The sequence below is a fragment of the Apium graveolens genome, chromosome 2, assembly GCF_009905375.1.
Source record: "Apium graveolens cultivar Ventura chromosome 2, ASM990537v1, whole genome shotgun sequence".
Classification (NCBI taxonomy): Eukaryota; Viridiplantae; Streptophyta; class Magnoliopsida; order Apiales; family Apiaceae; genus Apium; species Apium graveolens.
The window spans coordinates 107231716-107255003 of NC_133648.1; the positions used below are offsets into that span (position 1 = coordinate 107231716).

General features: G+C 35.7%; 2 protein-coding genes across 3 annotated transcripts; one reads left to right on the forward strand and one right to left on the reverse strand.

Annotated features, from left to right (window-relative positions):
* The first annotated feature begins 338 nt into the window (after nt 1-338).
* On the forward strand, nt 339-4076 carry LOC141707723 (protein SINE1-like). Of its 2 annotated transcripts, none has more exons than XM_074511062.1 (3): nt 339-664; nt 1503-2854; nt 3368-4076. In XM_074511062.1, the coding sequence occupies exons 2-3, from the start codon at nt 1505-1507 to the stop codon at nt 3881-3883; spliced, it is 1866 nt and encodes a 621-aa protein (XP_074367163.1). In that variant the 5' UTR covers nt 339-664; nt 1503-1504; the 3' UTR covers nt 3884-4076. The 2 variants fall into 2 exon arrangements, with proteins under 2 accessions (XP_074367163.1, XP_074367164.1); XM_074511063.1 differs by having other exon boundaries at nt 340-664; nt 1531-2854; nt 3368-4073.
* Nucleotides 4077-4184: 108 nt separating this feature from the next.
* LOC141707724 (protein NDH-DEPENDENT CYCLIC ELECTRON FLOW 5) lies at nt 4185-5735 on the reverse strand. Its single transcript, XM_074511064.1, has 3 exons — nt 5226-5735; nt 4665-5129; nt 4185-4554 (listed from the first exon to the last, which is right to left on the reverse strand). Exons 1-3 carry the CDS (start codon nt 5733-5735, stop codon nt 4360-4362), a joined length of 1170 nt encoding a protein of 389 aa, XP_074367165.1. The 3' UTR covers nt 4185-4359.
* Between the last annotated feature and the right edge of the window lie 17553 nt (nt 5736-23288).

The window sequence follows — 23288 nt, forward strand, 5'->3', positions numbered from 1 at the left end:
TTAATTGCAAAATAATATTATTTAATTTTATATTTGTCGATTTTGTAACCTGAACCGAACCGATGATAATCGAACCGGTGTTTTAAACCGAAATTAAATCCAAACCGGCGGTTGCGATTTTCATTTTTAAAAACCGAATATATATGATTGCGGTTCCGATTTTATCCGAAAATCGAGCTGAGCCGAGCCGAACCGAACCGACCAATACTCTCCCTGCACTGTTAACAAATGAGGGGACTTGCTCAAGCATTTACTTGAAATCATAGGGGCAAAAGGGCGAAAGAGGAGAATTGGAATTAGGGGGAGGGGGATAGCGGGGTAATTTAAAATCCAAAAATTTGAAAATATAAAAAGTCCAAATCTATTCTCCCGAGTTTAGCGACTAGGTGCAATAACCAAGAAACCCATCGGACAGCTCACATCTCCCTCATCTTCCTTCTACACTGTCTTAATCACAACATAAAAACAAACAAACATTAATTTGAATTGGGCTTAGGGTTTCTATTATTAAACCCCCCCCCCCCTCACACACACACATTTCTTCATTTTCTTTCCAAGCTCCTGGTTTTCAGCCTTCTTGTTTCTTAAATCTTGATAACAACACCAACTCAAGATTTAAACAACCTACACTCACTCACTACCCGACTTCTAGTTTTCGACACAGGTACTGTTTCCTTCCCTTGTAACAACTTACATTGCTTTTTATATGCATTTTGTTTCCATACATACGTGACAAGAAATTCAAGAAAGTTTAGAATTTTTATGTCTACTTGATGAATCTAATAAACAACATTAATGAATTTTCCGAGATACACTGAATGTGGACGGAAGGGTAGTTAGTTAACTGTGCTTTACTTGGAATTGTTTTTTTAAAATGAAATATGTAATTGTTAATTTGTTGTTATGGCTGGTTGAGAAAACAAAATAGTTTAGTTAAGTTAAATTGAATGTAAATCTAATTGGAATTGTGGTTCTCTTTCATTGTTGATTTCAGTCGTTATTCGAGAACTCATCAGATCTATTATCAAAGCATATAGGCTACAAGGAAAACCAAAAATACTCATGAAGCAACTATGAATAATTACCATGTTTGCAGGCATCTTTTATACTCTTTATTTTCATTTTGCCTATTTGTAATTATCATATTGTTGAAATATCGCAGGTTCTTGTAAATTCTGATTACAAAGTTAATATCTATAATTACAAAGTTAATACTCAATAAAGTAGTCCACAAACTAGGAGATTTTATGCGCGTTTGTTTTATATTGCATGATGAAAATTAAGGAAAATAATCCTGGATCAACTTTGATTTTTGGAAGCCCTGTTAATGAATTCAATGGCAACATAACTACAGGACTGATATTCTTGTTCACAATATAATTGATAACTTCTTTACATTGTTCATTACGGTAGTTGATATGGATTACATAAACAGTTTATAGTTGAAACACGAGCAGATTGGTCTATGTAGCGAATAAATAAAATACTTTTACATTTTTCAGAGATGTTTAATGCACTGTCCAATATCAGATTTAATATACAAATGAGTAGAAGTCTTGGACCAGTGCTGCGGAGGGAATTGGAGAATCTTGAGAAGGATTCTGACAGTAGGAAATCAGCTATGGAAGCCTTGAAGTATTATGTTAAGGAGATGGATTCAAAGGCGATTCCGCTCTTTCTTGCTAAGGTTTCTGAAAGCAAAGAAACTGGCTCATCTGGGGAGTATACAATTTCTCTCTACGAAGTTCTTGCCCGTGTCCATGGCCCGAAAATCGTTCCTCAAATTGAAAACATTATGGACACTGTAGTCAAGACATTAAGCTCAGGTGCTGGTTCATTTTCTCTTCAGCAGGCTTGCTCAAAAGTAATTCCCGCGATTGCAAGGTATGGAATTGATCCAACGACTCCAGAAGACAAGAAAAAGCATATTATTCACTCTCTCGCTAAACCCCTTTCAGATTCCCTTTTAGCCAATCAAGATAATCTATCTTCTGGTTCTGCCCTCTGCTTGAAGGCGCTGGTGGACTCTGATAATTGGCGTTTTGCGTCTAATGAGATGGTTAATGATATTTGTCAAAGAGTTGCTGAAGCTTTAGAGAGACCTATGCAGACTAATTCTCATATTGGACTTGTCATGGCTCTGGCTAAAAGCAATAGTCAGATTGTTGAACCGTATGCAAGATTGTTAATACATTCTGGACTAAGGATATTGAATGTGGGGGTTGCAGAGGGAAATTCTCGCAAGAGACTCTCAGCCATTCAGATGGTAAATTTTCTGATGAAGTGGTTGGATCCTACGAGCATATTTTCAGAGCTGGGTTTCATAATGGAGGAGTTGGAGAAGTGTCAGTCAGATAGGAAGGTCTTTGTCAAAGGGGCTGCTTTTGAAGCGTTACAAACAGCCAAATATGTTGCTGCCGAGGAAGGAAAAAGATATGAAAGGGAAATAGGCTCGAACAGTGGATCAAATTTTTGTAGGAGTAAGAGCCCAAGGAGAAATTCGTGGGAGTTTGGAGATCAATCATCTTTATCTACTTCACCGGAATCACAAACAGTTGACTCATCTGTTGGATGTAATTCTTTCATGGAGTCACCATTCTCGAGCAGTTACGCCTGTGGTGACATAAATTTTGATCAGAGAAGTGTGAATCGGAAACAGTGGCGAAAATTTGAAAATGGTGTTCTGGATGTTTCTCTCAACAATGGGATATTTTCGGAGTTGACTCCTACAAGTCTAATTGATGATTTTGAACATGACGAGTCTTCGGGAAACAAGGAAGACTGTGCAAATGGATTTGCAGGAGTTTTGCATGCAAGTAGAAGAAATGCTAGGAGTGCTACTCCTAGCCCTCAGGTACTTCATCATCGGCTCATTTGCTTACTTGAAGTTATAATTAGGGACTATAAACTTATAGGATCTCTTCACTAAACTATTTTGGCTATATGTAAAATACGTCTATACCAATAGTCGCTAGGGTCTAGTGAGTAACAAGGTTTAGTTCTGCTCGTGATCATGAATCTATTAAATGCGCCCTTTGGCTAAAATTTAGCCTGTGGACTCCGGTGGTGAAACTGGATAAGGCGTAAAGTTGCTTTAAACAGAAAGTGAACATGACACTGAATCCATAAGAATCTATTGTGCTATATTATCAAGTTGGGAGCAAATTAAGTTTTAATGACATGAAACTGCATTTCTATAATAGATCAGTTTTAGAAGTTGACTGACAGATGGTGCATTCCATTCTTCATTTTTTTCATTAAGAATTCCTTTCTTCATTTGTTATGTTACTTTAAAACTATGAGCTTGAATTAGTTACTGAGCGTTGATTTTACCAGTACCACAATTTATTAGTCATATCTGCTGCAGAGAGCACGATCTCACATCAATATTGATGATGTGAAGATATTTACAACTCCGAGGAAGCTAATCCGCTCCCTCCAAGATCACAAAAGCGAGAACTCTGAAGTCTCTGAGAAGCAAAGCAGGATGTTTAAAAGCCCATACGCGTGCAAATTTGAAACAACGCCAGCATCAAAATACAGTCAAAATGAATTTTCTCGTCATACTGCATCAAATTACGACCATGTCTTTTTGCCTAATATGAACCATGATGCAAAAAATAGCAGAGATGACATGGATGTCTATAGTAGCTCAGAATCAGTGTGTTCATCTGAATATGTTCATGCAATAACTGATGGGAAGGCATCTAAAAAGTCGGTCGCCACAGATATATTTGTTTCACTAAAGCTCAATGCTCAGAAAGAATATTCATGGTCGGTTTTCGGGATGGTTGGTGGCCTCTTTGTTATACTTATTTTAGTTTTGTTCAGTTTCTGGATTGGTGCCGATCACAATGGAGCTTACAACCTGCCCCCAACCTAGAATCATGACGATGTAGCAATCAAGATTCATCTTGTTTATTGTTTAAGACCTTGAACTCCTTTGAATAACTAGTTTGCCATATGCTAACCATGTACAAGCATTAGATAATCCGAACCAAGATATTGATGTTATTAATATATGGGAATTTCTAGCAGATGTGTTTTGTTCTGTTCTGATCTATGTGTGTGTGTAACTGTTTGTCAACTGCTTTTGCACTTTTAGTCTCTAGTTCTAGGTCTCTAGTTATCTGCTTCGATATTGTTTGGTTCACTCGGAATAATATGGTTCACTCGGAATAATATTCTGAAAAGTTCATCTTCCATGTTTCCAAATAGGATACTTTATTAGTAATGATTTAACGTTCACAAACTAATTTCTATGAATCTATACAAGATCTTCTCATTCTATCCAAAGATCTTGCTCAAAATGTTAGTAGTAAAAGGCGAACTGAGATTTACTTCACAGGGAAGCATGATTTAAAGATTCGGGTTGTGTAAATGTTGTGCAGCTCTCCATTCACTTTGAGGAGCCAGAAATATTGGTTCAAGCAAAGCAGACTGACCCACACATATGTAAGCATACTTGCTGTAGGAATTATGGTTTGAGCCGGGACTGAAAATGTACAGTTCATTGAACCCTTCACTTGCAACCACAACAGAGTTTCTCCTACCCTGTTTAACACACAAAATACAGTTAATTTATGCACTTGCTTTGGGACTATGATATTTAAACAAGAAATTACAAATATAAAGTCATGCGATTATATAATTTTGGCTAGTACCCTGTCCAGGACTGTGAAATTTGTAGGAGCGTTGGTGTAGATTCTGCTCATTTTCTCTGTGAGCTGCTTATTATTATCATCTTCTTCACCTTCCAACTCTTCCTCCTCCTGACTTCCCGTGCTGTTTGCATCATTAGTAACCTCAGGATCTCTTGAACCCCAGCTAGAGAAGAGTTGCCATATTTTCCCAGAACTCGACTTTTGGCTCTTGTCAAAGTCTGGAGGTACTATGGTAAATTTTGAGAAAACTGGTGGCCTGATGAAGAAATTTGACCTTTCTAATCCCAGCGCAAATGTTGCTTCTGGAGTGCTAACAGCTAAATGGCTTAACACAGAGCCCGTCAAACGAACACTTGTACTTTTGGAGTTGGTAATTACAAGCTCTGAGCTCAAGACATCCTGTCCGAGTGTCAGTATGTGTTTAATTTCAACCATGCTCTCCCGGTTGCTGGTAATCAATTCCACCTGCATTCCTCGTATTTAATCTCTTAATTAGCAGAACTTTAAAGGAAATATGCAATTAAAATAGAAAGCTTAAAGCTTAAGTAGCCCATATCAGACCTGAATGAATTCTTCAGGACTTCCACCAACATCATGCAGAGCCCAATTACTTGGAGACCATACCACACCTTCATCACTCTCGCATTTCAAGGCTAAAGACACACCGCCTTGGATGAAACCACCACCATCCTCTGCCTCTGAGACCACTGTGTGCAGCAGTTCAAGCAGGCCTTGGTGCCACATGGGAGCCTTATAGGATGTAATCAGGCCACTTGGAAGCATGAGACTGACGAGACTTCCGTTATCCAGTTTCATCTTGACAACACAGCTGTCACCGATACTTGCAAAGCTAACGCCATGGCCGTTGAATTCTGTTTCTAGGTAATCCACATTGATGGAAGGATATGGAACTGAAGCTACTGAAGGCAACTGAAATTCCCTCTTCCGGTTGTTCCATTGGATTGGAGCGTGGCTAAGATAAGGATGCGGGGAAATGAAATTTGTGGTAGGTTTAGTAAAGGAAAGACCAGTAAGGTTTGGAGTGAATGGACAAGTGCAGATTATATTCATGCTTTTATGTTTGTGATGGATGGTAAACAAATGTGCTTATGTATGCATCTTTGGAAATATGGCACGGAAGAGTTTCGGTCTTGTAGCATAACGGATACGCTCTTGGTATGTTTGTTGTGTGCAAGTATTTAAATTTCCGTAGTTGACGATATTTAAAATAGGAAAAAGGAAAAAGGAGGAGCACCGTTTCTGAAAGCCTACATGTGGATAACCTTGCTAGTTTATTTGGTGGTTGTCGTTAAAGAAGTACAAGATATTATCATTTATGTGTGTTTTTGTGTCTTTCTCCTCTTTAAACCAAATGGAAATTTGAAGTATGGGGGCTTTGGAATAAAATGTACCTCACCTTTCTTCAAGGCAGTCAAAACAAAAGGTTAGTATTCTTGTTATAAAATTGTGAGTATGAGCTGAAAGTATCTTCTTACTTATATCTAAGTTGTGACATCTCAAATCATTGATTCAGTTATATAAGAGATTTGTGCAGATAAAGTAGTCCTTCCCAACTTCTCTCAAATGGCATCCGCGCTGGCCAACTCCGCACATAAATGTAGGAGAACAGCAAAGCCTCACTATTTTTAACCAGTTTAAAAGCTCTTTACTCTGGTATGGACAAAATGTGGGTTATAGTATTGGAAAAAAGTTGCATTTTCCGGTGACTTATTTTACATAAAAGCTCCTTTTACACATGATTCAACTTGTTTAAGAGATCTTTAAAACCAGAGGCCAGACTCAAAATAGATGAATCTTTGTCAGCTGTTTTTTTTTTAATATTAAAGGTGAAATTCACAAGAAATATTATAGAAGTTGGATATTACCTGAAGAGCATCAACTGAATCAAAATAGACGATATCCTTAACAATACATTGAGAAGTATTAACATAGGAAGCTTATCCTCTACACTTTGATTCAGCAACACCAGCCATATTACTTGAGACCAAACTACTCCGACCTTTGGCTGATCTTATAGAAAGCGCCTTGGTAAGAATAGTGTAAAGAATTTCCTCAAACCCATCATCTCTCTGGTAAACATAAGCATTAAAGTTTTAGAGACTTCCTATTCGAACAGCGAGTTCAACATTGCCCGAGTATGTGAATTTGTTACCATACAAAGTCTGCAGTAGCCGAAGTTGTGATTGTAGTTAAAGTAGTCAATAGTATTGTGACTATGCTAGGTCTTAGGAGACTCAGAGATAATAGTGAAGAAGAAGCCATGAAGTTTCATCAAAGATTCCACTAGTGCATCAATCACCATTGCCTAATTCCTACATCCTATATTACAAGTTACATTTTATTTCACGATTCTTGTTACTATACATGTTGCTTCTTACTATACATACCGCTTGATGAGGCAGAAATTTGGTAATAACAAAGTTTGAAGTTCGTAGCCGAAAACAAGATCTGTGGCGGTGGTTTTTTGTCAGAAAACGTGAACAGTGTCTGGTGGTTGTGATTATTGGTGGTTGAGATTACTTATGGTTATTGGTGCCTGAGATTACTTAGGGTTAGTGGTGGCTACTTTGCGCTCTCGCTTATGACACCTCACAATGTGCCCAAGTATCTTTATTTATAGGGAATCAAGTCAACGTAGTTCTTGAGAAACAAGAAACTTAATGGGCTTAGATCTCTTGTCCCGAGGCCCCGTAGGAAACCTACTGGAAACTGTCTTCTACTAGTTTTACGAATGTCCGCCGATTAGGCCCAACCACAAAGGCCCAACCACAAAGGCCCAAGGCTCGTCCGCGGCTTCGAGACTTCACGGATAAGGCATCTCCTTGGCCAATGATAACCTTCCGCTACTAGCTCTCTAATGCGTGGACGCAGGTATAGCCGTGGTTCACCTCAAATGTTGGACGCATCCTTGTCCCCCGGATAAGGAGCCCCTACCAGATTACAGGACAAGTGATCCCAAGCTTTTGAGTGCAAAGTGCAGGATACTCCAAAATCTCCCAACGAGGACATCCGTTGACTACAGAGACAGAGCTCCCAAAGCACACACCAGAGTTTACCCCACATCCCCAATAAGGATACTCATTGACCACAGGAGGAGGTCTTCCGTCTAGACATACCTCTGGAGGTCTCTGACCACGTACACCGTCTTCCTGTGGTTGAATTACAGGAAAGAGTTCTTCAATAGAGTACCTACAACAAATAGGTTAGTAATAATAATCTCCTTCTTCCTTGAATCATCCAACGAACTTGCCCGAATAACCATGGTGAAGTCTCATCCAAGCCACCTTTCCAATTTAGGGCGCGCCCTAAGATCCTCTACAGGTAAGGGACTAGCTCAGAAAATTACCCAAACTCACTCCTCCAACAGTAGGGCGCGCCTCCTCTGTGTTATGAGGGCGCGTCTTTAACATCTCTATGATGTTTCAACCGCCAATACTTTATACACAGAAGGCGTGCCTTCCTTTATTCAAAAGGTGCGCCTATTACCTTTGCAGAAAGAAAACTTGTCTTATATTCTTCTTAATTTTAGGCATAAATACCTCAATCTTGACCAATTAATTTGGTTTTGATCCAAATAATTTTTATACCAAGTTTTAAAAATAACTTTAAACGATCTTCCAATATCAACTGCATGTACATGAAACCATTTCAGCTGGAAATATCAAACGCAGATAGAACCAAAAATGATCAATTAACAAAGCCGAGACCCGAGATTGAAATTGGGAATTTTGATCTTTATACTCTTTTCATTTGGTTCACGAAAATTAGAAGAGGGTTCCGAGGAAGTTGGTTAGACTAAATCATGTATATAAATGACCTAATGAAAAGAGGTGTATCTCCTGATCAAAATTATGAGTTTAGATTAATAGCGGAAGCATACCTGAATTAAAATAGGTTATTAATGATCTTGATAGAGAGCTTGAGTAATTGAGGGATTTCATATTCATTATTTTTATCTATACGTAATGATGGGCTATGTGTATTTTCTGAATCTTCACTATTTTTTTCTATACGTAATGATGGGCTATGTGTATTTTCTGAATATTATGAGAAAAAAGTAACTTATGTTCTAACATAAGGTTAACATAAAGTTCATTATAGAGAGGGAATAATGGGACCAACACTAATCAGGGAATAATGAGACCAACACTAATGTGCTAAAACCATATTCATCCATCAAAGTTATGAGTTTGGTTACTTAAACCATTATATATATCCAAATATATATTGGATGTATTAAGTAAATATATATGAAGTGCTATTTATATATTTGATTATTAATTATGTTCAAGTCTTATTTTAGATGATTAATAATAATACCCGACTGGCCACAAATAATGGGTTGGATCCCGTCGAATCCAACATTTTCCCACTTGGCCAAGGGTCAATTCATCATTGACATACATATAACAAGAATTTCATTATTGAGCTTTTCATCCCATAAGACAGGCTAAATCTTACATCATACAAGATTAGAATTAAAGGTAGTATCATACTCATATACAAATATGAAATCGTCTTCCAGTTATAATCCAAGTATAATAATAAAACTTAACAGTGATATCAGCTTAAAGTCAGGAACAACATAATACTATATCATAAATAATAGAAAAATCAATACGTCTATGAGATCCTTACATTAGTGCTTGTTCCATAAACTTCAAATGTGCACAAATTAAAAGTAACAAACTGAATACTTTGTCCAAAAACCATAACATAAAGTGATCACAATACTAGTGTCTTACAATAAAATCCATATCAATAAGAAAGATTGTCAACCAAACCCATGCTAGCAACATGTTCTCGAAAAATATTAGGTGGTAAATCTTTTGTCATTGGATCCGCAACATAGCAACTGTATTGTACCATTTCTCGCATTACAAGATAATTTATATCTATGTGTTTTGTCACATCACTTATCTTGTAGTCTTTAGAGAAAGAAACAACATTATTATCACAATATATTTTCCGCAGTCTAGAAATAGTGTCAACTATTTTGAGATTCGTGACAAAATTTCTCAAACATAGAGCTTCCTTCGTCACCTTATAGCAAGCCACAAATTCAGCTTCCATAGTAAAAGAGGTATGCAACGTCTGCTTAGCGCTTTTCCATGATATATCTCCTTATTGCATAAAAACATAACCTGGAGTGAATTTTAACTCATCATTACACCCAACATAATCAGAATCGGAATAACCAACAACCTCAAGGTTATCTATCTTTTGATATGTGAGCATACAAACTTTTGTACCTTACAAATAACGCATGATCTTTTTAAAAGCCTTCCAATGGTTCGCACATGGATTTATTTGGTATCGCCTTAGAATTCCAACAGTATATGCTATGTCCGGACATGTGCATATCTGAGCATATATAAGACTTCTAACTGCCGGCACAATTGCTTTACTCGCTTGAATGTTAAGCACTTTTTGCTCCCCCTCACTCCTAGAACTCTCTTTCTCCCCCTTTTTGTTATCAGCAAGTTGAGTAGAGGAGGAGGTCTGTGCAGCCACCAGTTTCTGAAGCAAGTCTGTTTGTTGAGCTTGGTGTAGATGGATTGCTGTAAGAGAAGCTTCCATAGCAACCATTCTTTTGTCCAAGGAATCCACCTTGGTTGTAAGATCAGAGTTTTTCCTAAACTGTCTATTGATGTCTGTCATTGTTGTCTCTGGAAGTCTAGCTTCCAACTTGTCAGAGATGTCTTTCTTAAGCTGATCAACTTCATTTTTGATGAGGGAGATATTTTGACTTTGTTGGTAGCCTGAGATTTGCTGTAGTTGGAGAGAAGCAAGATGTGCTTGCAGAAGCTTCTTGGTGCTAGCATTTGTGGTTGATTGAAGTGCATAATGTGTTTGGCTGATAAGTTGGATGAGTGTGGTCTTGAAATGGTGATCATCACATTTCTTGGAGAAGGCCCATGATGTCATGCTTGATCTGGAACTAGGGCCTACTTCTCCCTCTATGTCCAATGGCTCTTCTTCACTATCTCCATCCTCACCTCCAAAGAATTCTTTTGAACCACCAGTCTCATAATCAACATCACCAGCTGTTGAGGGCAAAGCTGTAATGACATCCTTAGCTCTTTGCATGGACTGCGTGGTGTGCACCAAATTGAGCATTTTTCTGCATTGGCATTGCCATGTGTAAGTCATATGTCATAGCCTATTTGTATATTCGAGGATTCAACTCAACTCAAATAAGAATGTAATAAGTAAATAGTGGATCTACCGTCAAAGAGATCTCGCAAAGTAATATCTGTCAAAGGATTCAGAGACAAGGTTCATCTACAGACTTGATGAATTAATTCACTGGAAGAAGTTCAAGAAATTGATCATGCCTCAGTGATATAAATCAAGATTGTGGATTTAATCAAGTGACAGAGATCTCGTCAGAGTATCAATTAATTACAAGGATTTAATCTGAAGAAAATCAAAGTGTCAAAGTCAAGACATGAAGAAACGTCACGGAAGTTAGTCACTTATGAACCAGACAGTACATCGAGTGTCAACGTTGAAGTGGTGGAATTGATTCATATATTTCAGTGATTTTCTGAAGATATACAGAAGAATTGATGCTGCTCAAGATTAGTATTAATTCTCTATTAATTAATTAATTTATATAATTTAATTAAGAGAATAAATTATATCTACAAAAGATTAATTTATTTGATTAATTAAATTAATTGATTAATTAATTCAGAATTAATATTAAGGTTTTTCAGAATTTTTAATTGGTTAAAATCTGTTTTAATTCCAAAAAGACAACTGATTGTATTAGTATGACAATCGGTATGACAATCAATAGTCATACCGAAAGTCATGCTAATTCAGTTGATTGTCTTACCATAATTATTATTAGATTAAAATCACTTATTAATTCAGCAAAAACAATCTGTTTGAACTACTATGACAATCGGTATGACAATTGATTGTCATACCGAAAGTCTTGCTAGTTCATTCTGATTGTCTTGCTAGCTCTAAAGATAGTCCTACCGATTGTCTTACTGAGCCAAAGGATTGTCATGCCAGCTCTATTTTCATTCAGCTGAATTGATTAAAAGAAGCAGAAGCATTCATTCTTCATTATCCAATACACAAGTCAAAAACAAGAGCACAACAGCCGCATCAAATATTTCATTTTCATCTGCTTTATTCAAGATCAATTTCTAGTTTGTAATGTTAAATCCAATCAACTAGAAATCATTCTCTTGTTCTTGTGTAACAATCTAGCGGATCAAAATCCCTAGAACTTAATCTCAAATTGCGTTTAGCATTTGAATCTTTTTATTACAAAAATAGAAAAAGTTCATGTCGAATTTATTCTAGATTTGTGATAATTAATTTGAGATTAATTCCTTGTAATCGATACAGTTGTTGTAACACCTTTCAAGTTTAATAATATTTTTATTTAACTTGAATTTTGTTTCACATTTTTTATTCCGCATTTAATTCGATTATTCGGTACTGTTTGTATTCAACCCCCCTTCTACAAACACATTGGGACCTAACAATTGGTATCAGAGCCTTCTGATTAACGAACAAATCAAGATCCTAGACTTTTGTGATTTTTCAACTCCTTGAATTTTTATTCATTCAAAAATTCATAATGACTTCACAAAAAGTTGGAACTGTTAAAATTCCATAATTTGATAAAGAGAATTATATTATGTGGAAGAAGAAGATGCTCTTATTTTTACAAGTGGCAAATCCCAAATATTCAAACTTGTTAAAGAAGGGGATAAGAACTCCGATGGTTATTGAATCGGAGGTGATAGTAGATGATGTTGTGATCACCAAAGCTAGAACCTATCCTAAAGATCCTGAGGATTTTTCTCCTGCTGAAAAAGATGAAGCCTCCTTGGATGCCAGCCTTCAGTTAATTTTAATTGATTCCCTTGATCCCTTGATGAACAGACATGTGATGAACTGTAAAAATTCCAAACATATGTGGGAAACTATTGAGGTGATCAATGAAGGCACAGAGGAAGTTAGGGAGAACAAGTTGGAGATCCTAACCTCTGAGTATGAATATTTTAAATCAAATCCAGGAGAAGGGATTACTGAAGTGTTTGAGAGGTACAATGCGTTGATCTACAACCTGAACATAAATGGGAAATATTATTCAATCAGGGAGGTCAACAAAAAGTTCCTTTTAACACTGCCAACTCATCTTGAACATAGAATCACTGCCATTAGAGAAGCTAGAGATCTGAGTGAGATTTCTTTGGACAGGCTCTATGGAGTGTTAAAAACCTATGAGTTGGAGCAGATTCAACAGAAGGAAGTCTACGGGAAGGATAGAATGGTCAGCACATCTACCGCACTTGTAGCTGAAGGTCAACAACAAAAGCAATCTCAACAATTGGAGAGAATGGTACAGTGTTCCAAGGCTGAGGAAAATATGTTAGTAGCAGAATATGATCCTCCTACTACAAATCAATCAAGTGATGATTTTTATTCCTTGGAAGAGCTGGAGCAATTGGAAGACGAGTCAATGGCCCAAATTGTCAAGAGATTCTCCCATGTCAGATTCAAGAGGAATCCCAAGCTTAAGTACAAGTCCAACTACAACAAATTCCAGAAAGGTGGATCTTCATCCTCTAACACCAGCAGTGGTGGATACAAAACATGGATGGTTGATCGGAGCACCATTAGATGCTATAACTGCAATGAGTTGGGACACTTTGCCATAGAATGTAGGAAGCCAAAGCAAGTAAGAAAGAACTCTGAAAGGGCTTATCTGGCAAAGGGAAGAAGCTGGGATGATACTGACAGTGAAGATGAAGATGAAGGAAATCTTGCTCTTATGGCTATTGATGGAAAAGCTTCATCGTCAAGAATAGAGGTAAAACTTTCTGATGCTGAAATGGTTTATCATCTAAGAGGTAACTTAGATTGTGCACGTCGTGATAATGAATTGTTAAGTTTACAGATCACAGACCTTGAGAAAGAGGTCAATGAATTAAGACTTGTGCACATTAATCAAGACAAATTAAAAGAACAAGTATCTTTTCTAGAGAATAGAGTTGACTGTTATAGAAAACTCGAAACTATTCTCAAAGACAAGATCACCGGTCTTGAGACTAAGGTTAGAGCCTACTTCAATTCTTGTTCGAAGGCTAAAGAGTTCTACAGTAAGCAATCTGTTAATCAAACATCTGGAATAGGTTATGATTATAATGTTGCTATTGGAGAATTAGGCATAAACTCCCCTCCTCGTGTCTGTGATAAAGGGAGGGAAGTACCACATGTGCTTAAGGGTGTTGATGAACCTCTCTATAAACCATCAATTGCTGAACCATTTGATGCGACCTCTTCTGTTATTCAAGAAGAAATATGTGCTGAAGATCATGCTAATGAGAAGGTTGTTTCCAAGTCAAGTGTGTCGAAAGTTCCGGTCAAAGTTGTGAAAGCAACTGAGACTAACTCAGACACACATGAGTTGGATAACAAAAATGTCATGTCTGCCATGCATAAATTGCCTGCTATTAATCACTCTCATAAAGCATGTGGTGTTTCTAATTGTATGTCTTGTGCTTTTAATATGATGTATGCTTATTTTAATGGTAAGCATGTTTCTAATGATAAGACTACTCCTCGTCAGCATGTGAATAACAAGAAGCATGATAGGTCTAAGACTGCTAGTCCTTCTAAGGCTAGAAAGGAGACATTTGTGCCTAAGCTTAAACAGAAATTTGTTAAGGCTGTTTAAAAGGTCAAATGTTCAGTCATTGAGAAAGTTGAGGCAATTAAAATTAAAAATGTTGTTTTGCCTGACAAAGGACAGTTCTACAAGTATGCCGGGCCCAAGCAAGTTTGGGTTCCGAAGAAGGTCTAATCCATTTGTAGTGCAGGGCATTAAACAGGTGTAACCGGTAGTGTGGATTCTTGACAGTGGATCATCAAGACATATGACCGGAGATAGAGCCCTGCTATCAAATATGGTTGAGAAAGCTGGCCCCATGGTTACCTTCGGAGATAACAGCAAAGGTTTATCTGAGGGATATGGCTGTTTGCAAGTTGGATATGTTATCAGTGAAATTTTGTATATTGTGCTAGGTTATTATCAGGAAGCAGTATCTAACATATAGCACCAGTGACGAGACTTGAGAATATTATGACATATCAGGCACCTGCTGCACATTACACTTGGAATTGGACTCTAGTAAGATGCGTACAAGTGTACTCCTGGTTGGTGAGTCAAAAGAGGAAGTCAGTGCACCACAGTTCATGGACTTTGCAGCTGCAGATCTATTGGACTATACAATCTTTTCTTCACAGTCTCACTTCAGGTTGGTATGAACTAGTGTACTACTCAAGCAATCGTCAAGGACATGGTATGGCACTCTAACAGAAGTTATAATTTTATATGAACTAGTAGAGTCGTCATATTTATAACTCTCTTATCACTAGGCACAATCATATTATTTTATATGTGCAGTGATATATTGATAATGCTATCATTGAACTCAAACTTCTTTCTATATTAGTGATTTCTTATGTCATGTAAAATCTTTTGAAATCACTATTGTAAATCATTTTCTCTCTATTACCATATATTCTGTGTTACAGGTTCAGTCTCCAATGACTTTCTTTCATTGACAGTCATGAGGTTGAAAACCCACAATGTCTATCCCAGACTGTAAAGACAAACACAAAAACAGAACCAACCAACACTCTCTTACCACTAAATGTAGTATGAATAAGCGTGAGGGAGATAGTGCCTTAGTGCACCACATAAGGAAGGTTCTGTAGTCAACCCAGTAGCTCTGTCTCCTACAAAGATGAGTAGTATTTAAACCGAGACAACTGCTAACCCCCATACATCTTCTCAAAAAGATATAATGGCTGAAAAGGCACAAAAACAGTTACTAGATTCATTCTCTCAACAGGGTGCGTCTATTGAATTTTGCCTGTCGGCCAAGGCATCCGATGTAGTGTCACCACTTCAAACATAAACAATTCTTGATGCACAAGGAGAGGTTACACACACAAAGGATGAGTTGACGGAAACAAGAGTTTCGACCATTTTAAGGTCAGATTCGATTGTTCAAGGTTCGTTAATGGACCAATTGCCTTTACAGGTCTTAGGAGAGGATACTGATCCAAAAGCCATATGTCAGTGGTCAGTGTCTACCTCGCCAGGCTTAAATCCCCTGGATGCATCTGCGGATAGTGGATCTGACATAGGTGCAGATCGGCAACTTGTTGACAATGATTCAGATATTACCTGATGAGTCACAAGGAAATGTCTTCACAGACATTAGAAGGGAACTTTGAACTTTATGCTAAATTCGTTGGATCATTGTTTACCTTCCCAGAATTCAAATCTGGAACCCTAAAAGGGAAACTAGCAACTTGTAGATTATGACTCAGATTCATCTGACGAGTTTAACAAGGATGGGGATTTGTGAACTCCCATTGCACCACCTGTGACCTCCTTAAGGATGGCTAAGGTGATTTTCCTTGCAGGTACAGCTGGATTATAGAGCTATGAGAGAAGAGTGATACACTTGTGAGAATGAGTGTAAACACGAGTGGAGAGAAGAGTGAAACACATGTGAGGTACACTAAAACAGAATCATACACTCACAGTGAGGAAGTAAGAGAAACTACTTGTTATTTATGTTCCAACCAAGTGAAATATGAGAACTCCTTCAGACAACGGCATACATTCCTTCTCTAAGGGGGAGATAAAAGCTTAAGAAATAGTTTGGAGGATTCCTCAACTAAGGGGGAGAAATAGCAGGGAGGAAGAAAAAGATCATATGTACACTACACCACACCATTGTTGTTTGTAACTACGGATCCTATTGTACGGGAGAGGTGGTAAACACAAGGTGACTTTCTAGTAAGGGAAGAAGCTGTTAGGGGAGTACCATTGATTTTTATCTGCGGATCCTATTGTACGGGAGAGGTGGTAAACGAAGGTGATCTTCTTTAATCAGTTGATTCTCATAGGGGGAGAAGCAAGAGAGATAAGGGCTTCTCAACAGGAAATGTAGTTGTACAAATGAAGATGGAACTACTTGAAGATATGTTCAGTCTAGAGGAACATCTACTTGGAATCTGGAAAATGTTAAATCTAGTCCAGAACTTTTCTACTATTTACTTTGTATTTCTTTTTATATCTTTTTCTTATTTGTTAGTTGAGTTATCCTCTAGGTATTTGTGTGTTATTATCTAACAAACAAATAGGGGGAGATTGTAAGTCATATGTCATAGCCTATTTGTATATTCGAGGATTCAACTCAACTCAAATAAGAATGTAATAAGTAAATAGTGGATCTACCGTCAAAGAGATCTCGCAAAGTAATATCTGTCAAAGGATTCAGAGACAAGGTTCATCTACAGACTTGAGGAATTAATTCACTGGAAGAAGTTCAAGAAATTGATCATGCCTCAGTGATATAAATCAAGATTGTGGATTTAATCAAGTGACAGAGATCTCGTCAGAGTATCAATTAATTACAAGGATTTAATCTGAAGAAAATCAAAGTGTCAAAGTCAAGACATGAAGAAACGTCACGGAAGTTAGTCACTCATGAACCAGACAGTACATCGAGTGTCAACGTTGAAGTGGTGGAATTGATTCATATATTTCAGTGATTTTCAGAAGATATACAGAAGAATTGATGCTGCTCAAGATTAGTATTAATTCTCTATTAATTAATTAAGTCATATAATTTAATTAAGAGAATAAGTTATATCTATAAAAGATTAATTTATTTGATTAATTAAATTAATTGATTAATTAATTCAGAATTAATATTAAGGTTTTTCAGAATTTTTAATTGGTTAAAATCTGTTTTAATTCCAAAAAGACAACTGATTGTATTAGTCTGACAATCGGTATGACAATCAATAGTCATACCGAAAGTCATGCTAATTCAGTTGATTGTCTTACCAGAATTATTATTAGATTAAAATCACTTATTAATTCAGCAAAAACAATCTGTTTGAACTACTATGACAATCGGTATGACAATTGATTGTCATACCGAAAGTCTTACTAGTTCATTCTGATTGTCTTGCTAGCTCTAAAGATAGTCCTACCGATTGTCTTACTGAACCAAAGGATTGTCATGTCAGCTCTATTTTCATTCAGCTGAATTGATTAAAAGAAGCAGAAGCATTCATTCTTCATTATCCAATACACAAGTCAAAAACAAGAACACAGTAGCCGCAGCAAATATTTCATTTTCATCTGCTTTATTCAAGATCAATTTCTAGTTTATAATGTTAAATCCAATCAACTAGAAATCATTCTCTTGTTCTTGTGTAACAATCTAGCGGATCAAAATCCCTAGAACTTAATCTCAAATTGCGTTTAACATTTGAATCTTTTTATTACAAAAATAGAAAAAGTTCATGTCGAATTTATTCTAGATTTGTGATAATTAATTTGAGATTAATTCCTTGTAATCGATACAGTTGTTGTAACACCTTTCAAGTTTAATAATATTTTTATTTAACTTGAATTTTGTTTCACATTTTTTATTCCGCATTTAATTCGATTATTCGGTACTGTTTGTATTCAACCCCCCCTTCTACAAACACATTGGGACCTAACAATTGGTATCAGAACCTTCTGATTAACGAACAAATCAAGATCCTAGACTTTTGTGATTTTTCAACTTCTTGAATTTTTATTCATTCAAAAATTCATAATGACTTCACAAAAAGTTGGAACAATTACTAAGTCATCTGCACTTGTAACTATAGTTGAACTTTGGAGTTGTGTAGAGACACCCGACAGATGAGAAATATCCATCGGGTTAGTAATTTGACTATCCGACGGATGACTGCTGTTAGGCACATCCATCGGGATACAATCACTACTCGACGGATGAACACTATCCATCAAGTGAGTAGAAATGAATGAGTGTGGAGTGGAGACTATTGTAGACTCTATGCAGATTGATGAAAATTTTGGCACAGATGTCCCAACAGTCTCAGAAAGAAATGGCAAGTGAGCCAACAAATCATCTAGAAGATGATGCTCACTTGCATGGATTTTTGGCTTCTCCAACAGAGTTAAAGATGGAGAATATTGAATCATGTCAACATCCAAAGATTGTGTGGGAGAATTTGGTGTTTGAGGTGTTTTAATTTGTACAGATTTTTCCTGTGACTCCACATTTGTTGGAGCCACATCAATTTGACTTTGAGATGGTTTAGTGACTGGGTCTTTAGCTCCATTTTGCACTGTGTGTGTACCCTGTGCATCCCCAAGGGTTTTAGTTTTCTTCTTTTTTGTGTAAGTTTGTGATGAACTTGTGTCCCTACCCCTTTTATTCCGTGCTCCTGGTTGAGAGCTTGTTTCAATAGTTACATCCTTTTGGGAGGATGAAACTAGAATTGAGCTTTTGTCCTTATTAACAACCACAGTTTGTTGGTTACATTCTTTTATCGCTTATAATCCTTTAACCAATTCTATTCCTTTCTCTTGATCATAGAAACACCTTGATATAATGTTTATTCCACGTAGTATTCCCGGTTCTACGCCATTCCTTACGGATACGAAAACACGTAATATAATCGTGAATCTTCGAATTCCGACGGCTTTTACATTCACTTATTTTCCTCGATAAACAAGAATATGATCTCAGATTTCCAAAATTCCATTATTCATATTTGTGATGAACTCCATACGTATTACATAACTAGTTCCAGTTACTATTCATTGAAGTTTTAAAATATTACTAAAATCAGGGTTCTTACATATGTTATCTTCTCTCTCTCTGTGTGGGCTCTTATCTCTCTCTCTCTCCTCTCTCATATCTCTCTGTGCTGTCTGTTTAAAGATAAGTCGAAGTTTAAGTCAGAGTTCAAGTTTAAGTCAGGGTTCAAGTTGGGGTTCAAGTCTGAGTTGGAGGTTAAAGCTTGAATTAAGTAAGTTTTAAACCCTAATTTAGAATTGGGGGTTTCAATTTGAAAACCTAATTTTTTAATTTTTAATTAGTTGAGTGATTGTTCTTATTGTGCATAATACATTGAGCATGTTAATATAAGTTGTGCAATTTTTCATGTTTTTAATCGTTTTCAGTACTGTTCTACATTGGGTAATTTTTCAATATTTTATTTTTTTTAATATTTTTTAGCATTGTTATGAATTCATTTCTTGTTATGGATTTTGTTAGGGCGAAAACACACGCTAATATTCACGCAAGTATACGCGTTCACAAGTAATATAGAATACTTTCTAGTTCGTTCTCACAGAGACTCAGACTAATTATTGTTTAATTAAACTCACGCACCAATGTATGATTACTTCTCAATATTAAGACACTAACACTTAGAATTGTTGACTAAATATTAACTACAATTAACTACTTAATTAATCACTTAATTAACACTTCGATTAATCAATATTAAAACACTAATGAGATCACAACTTCATTACTACTTCCTTCAAAAGTTATTGTTATTACCTTTAGCATGTGACAGTGATGATATTAATCGAATAACACGAAACTGATAAAAGCCAACTTTCATTGTACTAATACCATTCTACCAAGCATCCACAATTAAGATAGAAGTTGAATAGGCATCAATTATGTTGAGTTCTTATATGTCTACAGAAATTGACAACACAACGATTTAAGCACAAGTTATTCCTTTTGATTACACAGGGCGAATAAAACTGTTAGAGTTACCCACTAATCATGCACATCATACATGAACCTATGCTAGCATGGCAAGTTCTAAATCTCAAGATCCACCGTCGCTTCACAAGAGATTAACACCCTATCTTATATGTTCGCGACGCACATAAGACGAATACGCACAACCAATACTAGATATCATACAATCATCACACACTAAAGTATTAAACAATTAACTAAATAATTCCATAGTAAATCCGTTGCGACCCCATGATCACGATTAGCCCATAATAGCACTTATCGTCATCATGGGTTCATATGAAATCATGATAAACAAACACAAGAAAATAATAACTAAACAAATTATATTAAACCAGAGTATGTCACAAGAGTAAACAGGTTCAAAGTAAGAAAACTAGCATCCAATGTTACAACAAAATAAGAATCACAAGAAAATATGCTTCCTCTTCGTTGCTTCCTTTTCGTTGCTGTGTGCTAAAACGGTTTTCTTCCTTATCTTCTTTGCTCCTTGCTTAATACCACGATCCTCTCTCTTGAAAACGTCTCCAAATCTACTTATATAATAGTCCTATAAAACTCAGATTACATAGAAGTTGGAAGCCAAACAGAAGTAGAAGTCTAAAAATAATTATTTAATTTCCCGACCCTGTTAGTGTATACTGAAAATATTTATTTGAAGTATGTACATTTATTTCTGGCCAATTTATTTGAGAATCATTTGAATGTTTACATGTTGTCTAATATTATATATTGTGAACAATCTAGTATCAAATGGGATACAGAATATTAGATTGTTAAATACGGTTATATAATATAATAAGGTTCACAGCACAGGTGGTGTTGAACAATCCACTGGTATGGCTATAGTATTATTTAGATTAGTTTATATTGACTAATAAATAATACTAGTATACTTTGTGTATATTGAACAGGATCAAATTTAGAATTGTTCCCTTTATACTGATTAAGAAGGAGAACTAAGATTCTATGTTATTATTAATGCTTAGGTTCTTAATCCGGAAATAGTAATTGACACGTGTATATTATTTACATGCTTTGATTTATATATGAAATAATTCTTTTGAATTATATCATTATATTTTGGGTGATGGAATTATATACATGGTGGATATTATTTATTGAAGGAATCCATGTCCTGATAATATTCGGGTTAATGATGTCCCCTTGAAAGCTCAAAAAGATTTAATTATGTAAAACCCTGCAGGTGGAATTTATTCTGGCATAATTAAATAAAGGTTGAGTGGATGATCAAGGATAAAAGATATTAATTAAATAAATTATCAATAATTTATTTAATTAATGGACATATGATATTTTAAATATGGGGAATTTAATAAGCAAATAATATTGGAACCGAATTAATTAAATTACGGTATTAGGAAAGGTAGTGCAAATATTAATTCTTTAGTGGATTGAATTAATATTTAATTACATTGGGCTAGGCTCAAGATGTAATTAGAAGGCCCAACCTAATTATCCATGGTCCCTATTGTAGCCTATATATATTCTTATTCTCTTCTTGCTTGGAATTATGTGAAAACATATTGTAGCCACCAAGGAGCAAGAAGAGAGGATAACTTGAGAAGACGGAGGCCACACTTCGCTCAAGAGAATTTGGGAATACAATAGAAGAGCGTGGAATCAACCATTAATAAGGTAATCCTCTTTTCGTAATCTTTATCGTAAAATGTAGTAACACCCTAAGTCCGTGGTTCCCAACAATTGGTATCAGAGCCTGGTAATGGGTTTTACGTTTTATGATATAATGTCCATGTCGTAATTATATATGCGTGTATATAGTGTTTTGCTTGTATTGGTTTTGATGCAGGTTGTTAATCTACTATTATGGCCATGTATATTTTAATTAATATACGTATAATACGATAATATATATATGTATATAATGTTTGTGTTAAATTTAAATAACTCAATTGCCATGTCATATAATTTTTTTCAGGCCGAAAAATGTTCCTATCCATACTCAAAAAGGCAAAGAATTAACGCTTACATTTATTGGATAATAAAAATTATCAAGTTCATAAATGTTTATTATATTCTATTACTTTTTAATACCTGTACAATCCATTTTAATGTAGATGTACACTCACGTATGTCTTCAAATTATATTTACTTAATGATTTGCTTAAAATTTTATAATTTTATTAATAAAAATGAATGAATTTATTATAGACATAAATTTTATTTATTGCTTTAATTAAATGTTATATGTTGCTAAAATTATGTGTGTATTTTGAATGCATGATTAGACATAATTGTAACAACATAGGGCCCCATTTAATTTTAAAATTCCTTAATTTTAATAAAAAAAAATTCTAAGTGGGAGAGGGAATTAATATGAAATTAAATCCCATGGTCTCCATTATTGTTTGTAGGTAATTTAACATAAAGACGAATATAAATTATATATACGTCACCCATCGTGACATGTAATTTATGGTGTCTAGAATGTTATAGAAATTACTAGAACAAACTTCTTAAATTAATAAATTTTGAAAGAAATAAATACGGATTTTCTTTATTTCTGATTTGGGGCAATTTTGTCAAAAACGGGTTCATCGAACTTGTAAGGCTGTGGGTTTTAAGCGAGACTGATGTGACTCCTCCACTACCTGGAAATCAAACCATTGATGAATATTGAATTGAAGTATTCTATTCAAGGCAAAATTACGAATATTGGAAGGTATACACGCCACCCATCGTGGCGTACCAAGTTCCATAGATTTCAAATAATTTAAGATTTGATGATGGTATACACTTAGCTATGAAAAATAATATAGTCCACCCCAACGTGGCATATTGTTTAGTAATAGGACCGAAGTAACATTTAAACAAAATTAGGTGGTATACATGTCACACATCGTGGCGTAACAGAAGCTTATGGTGTTTATATGTTAGTGCATTAAATTTTAATAATTGTTAAAGGAATCAATAG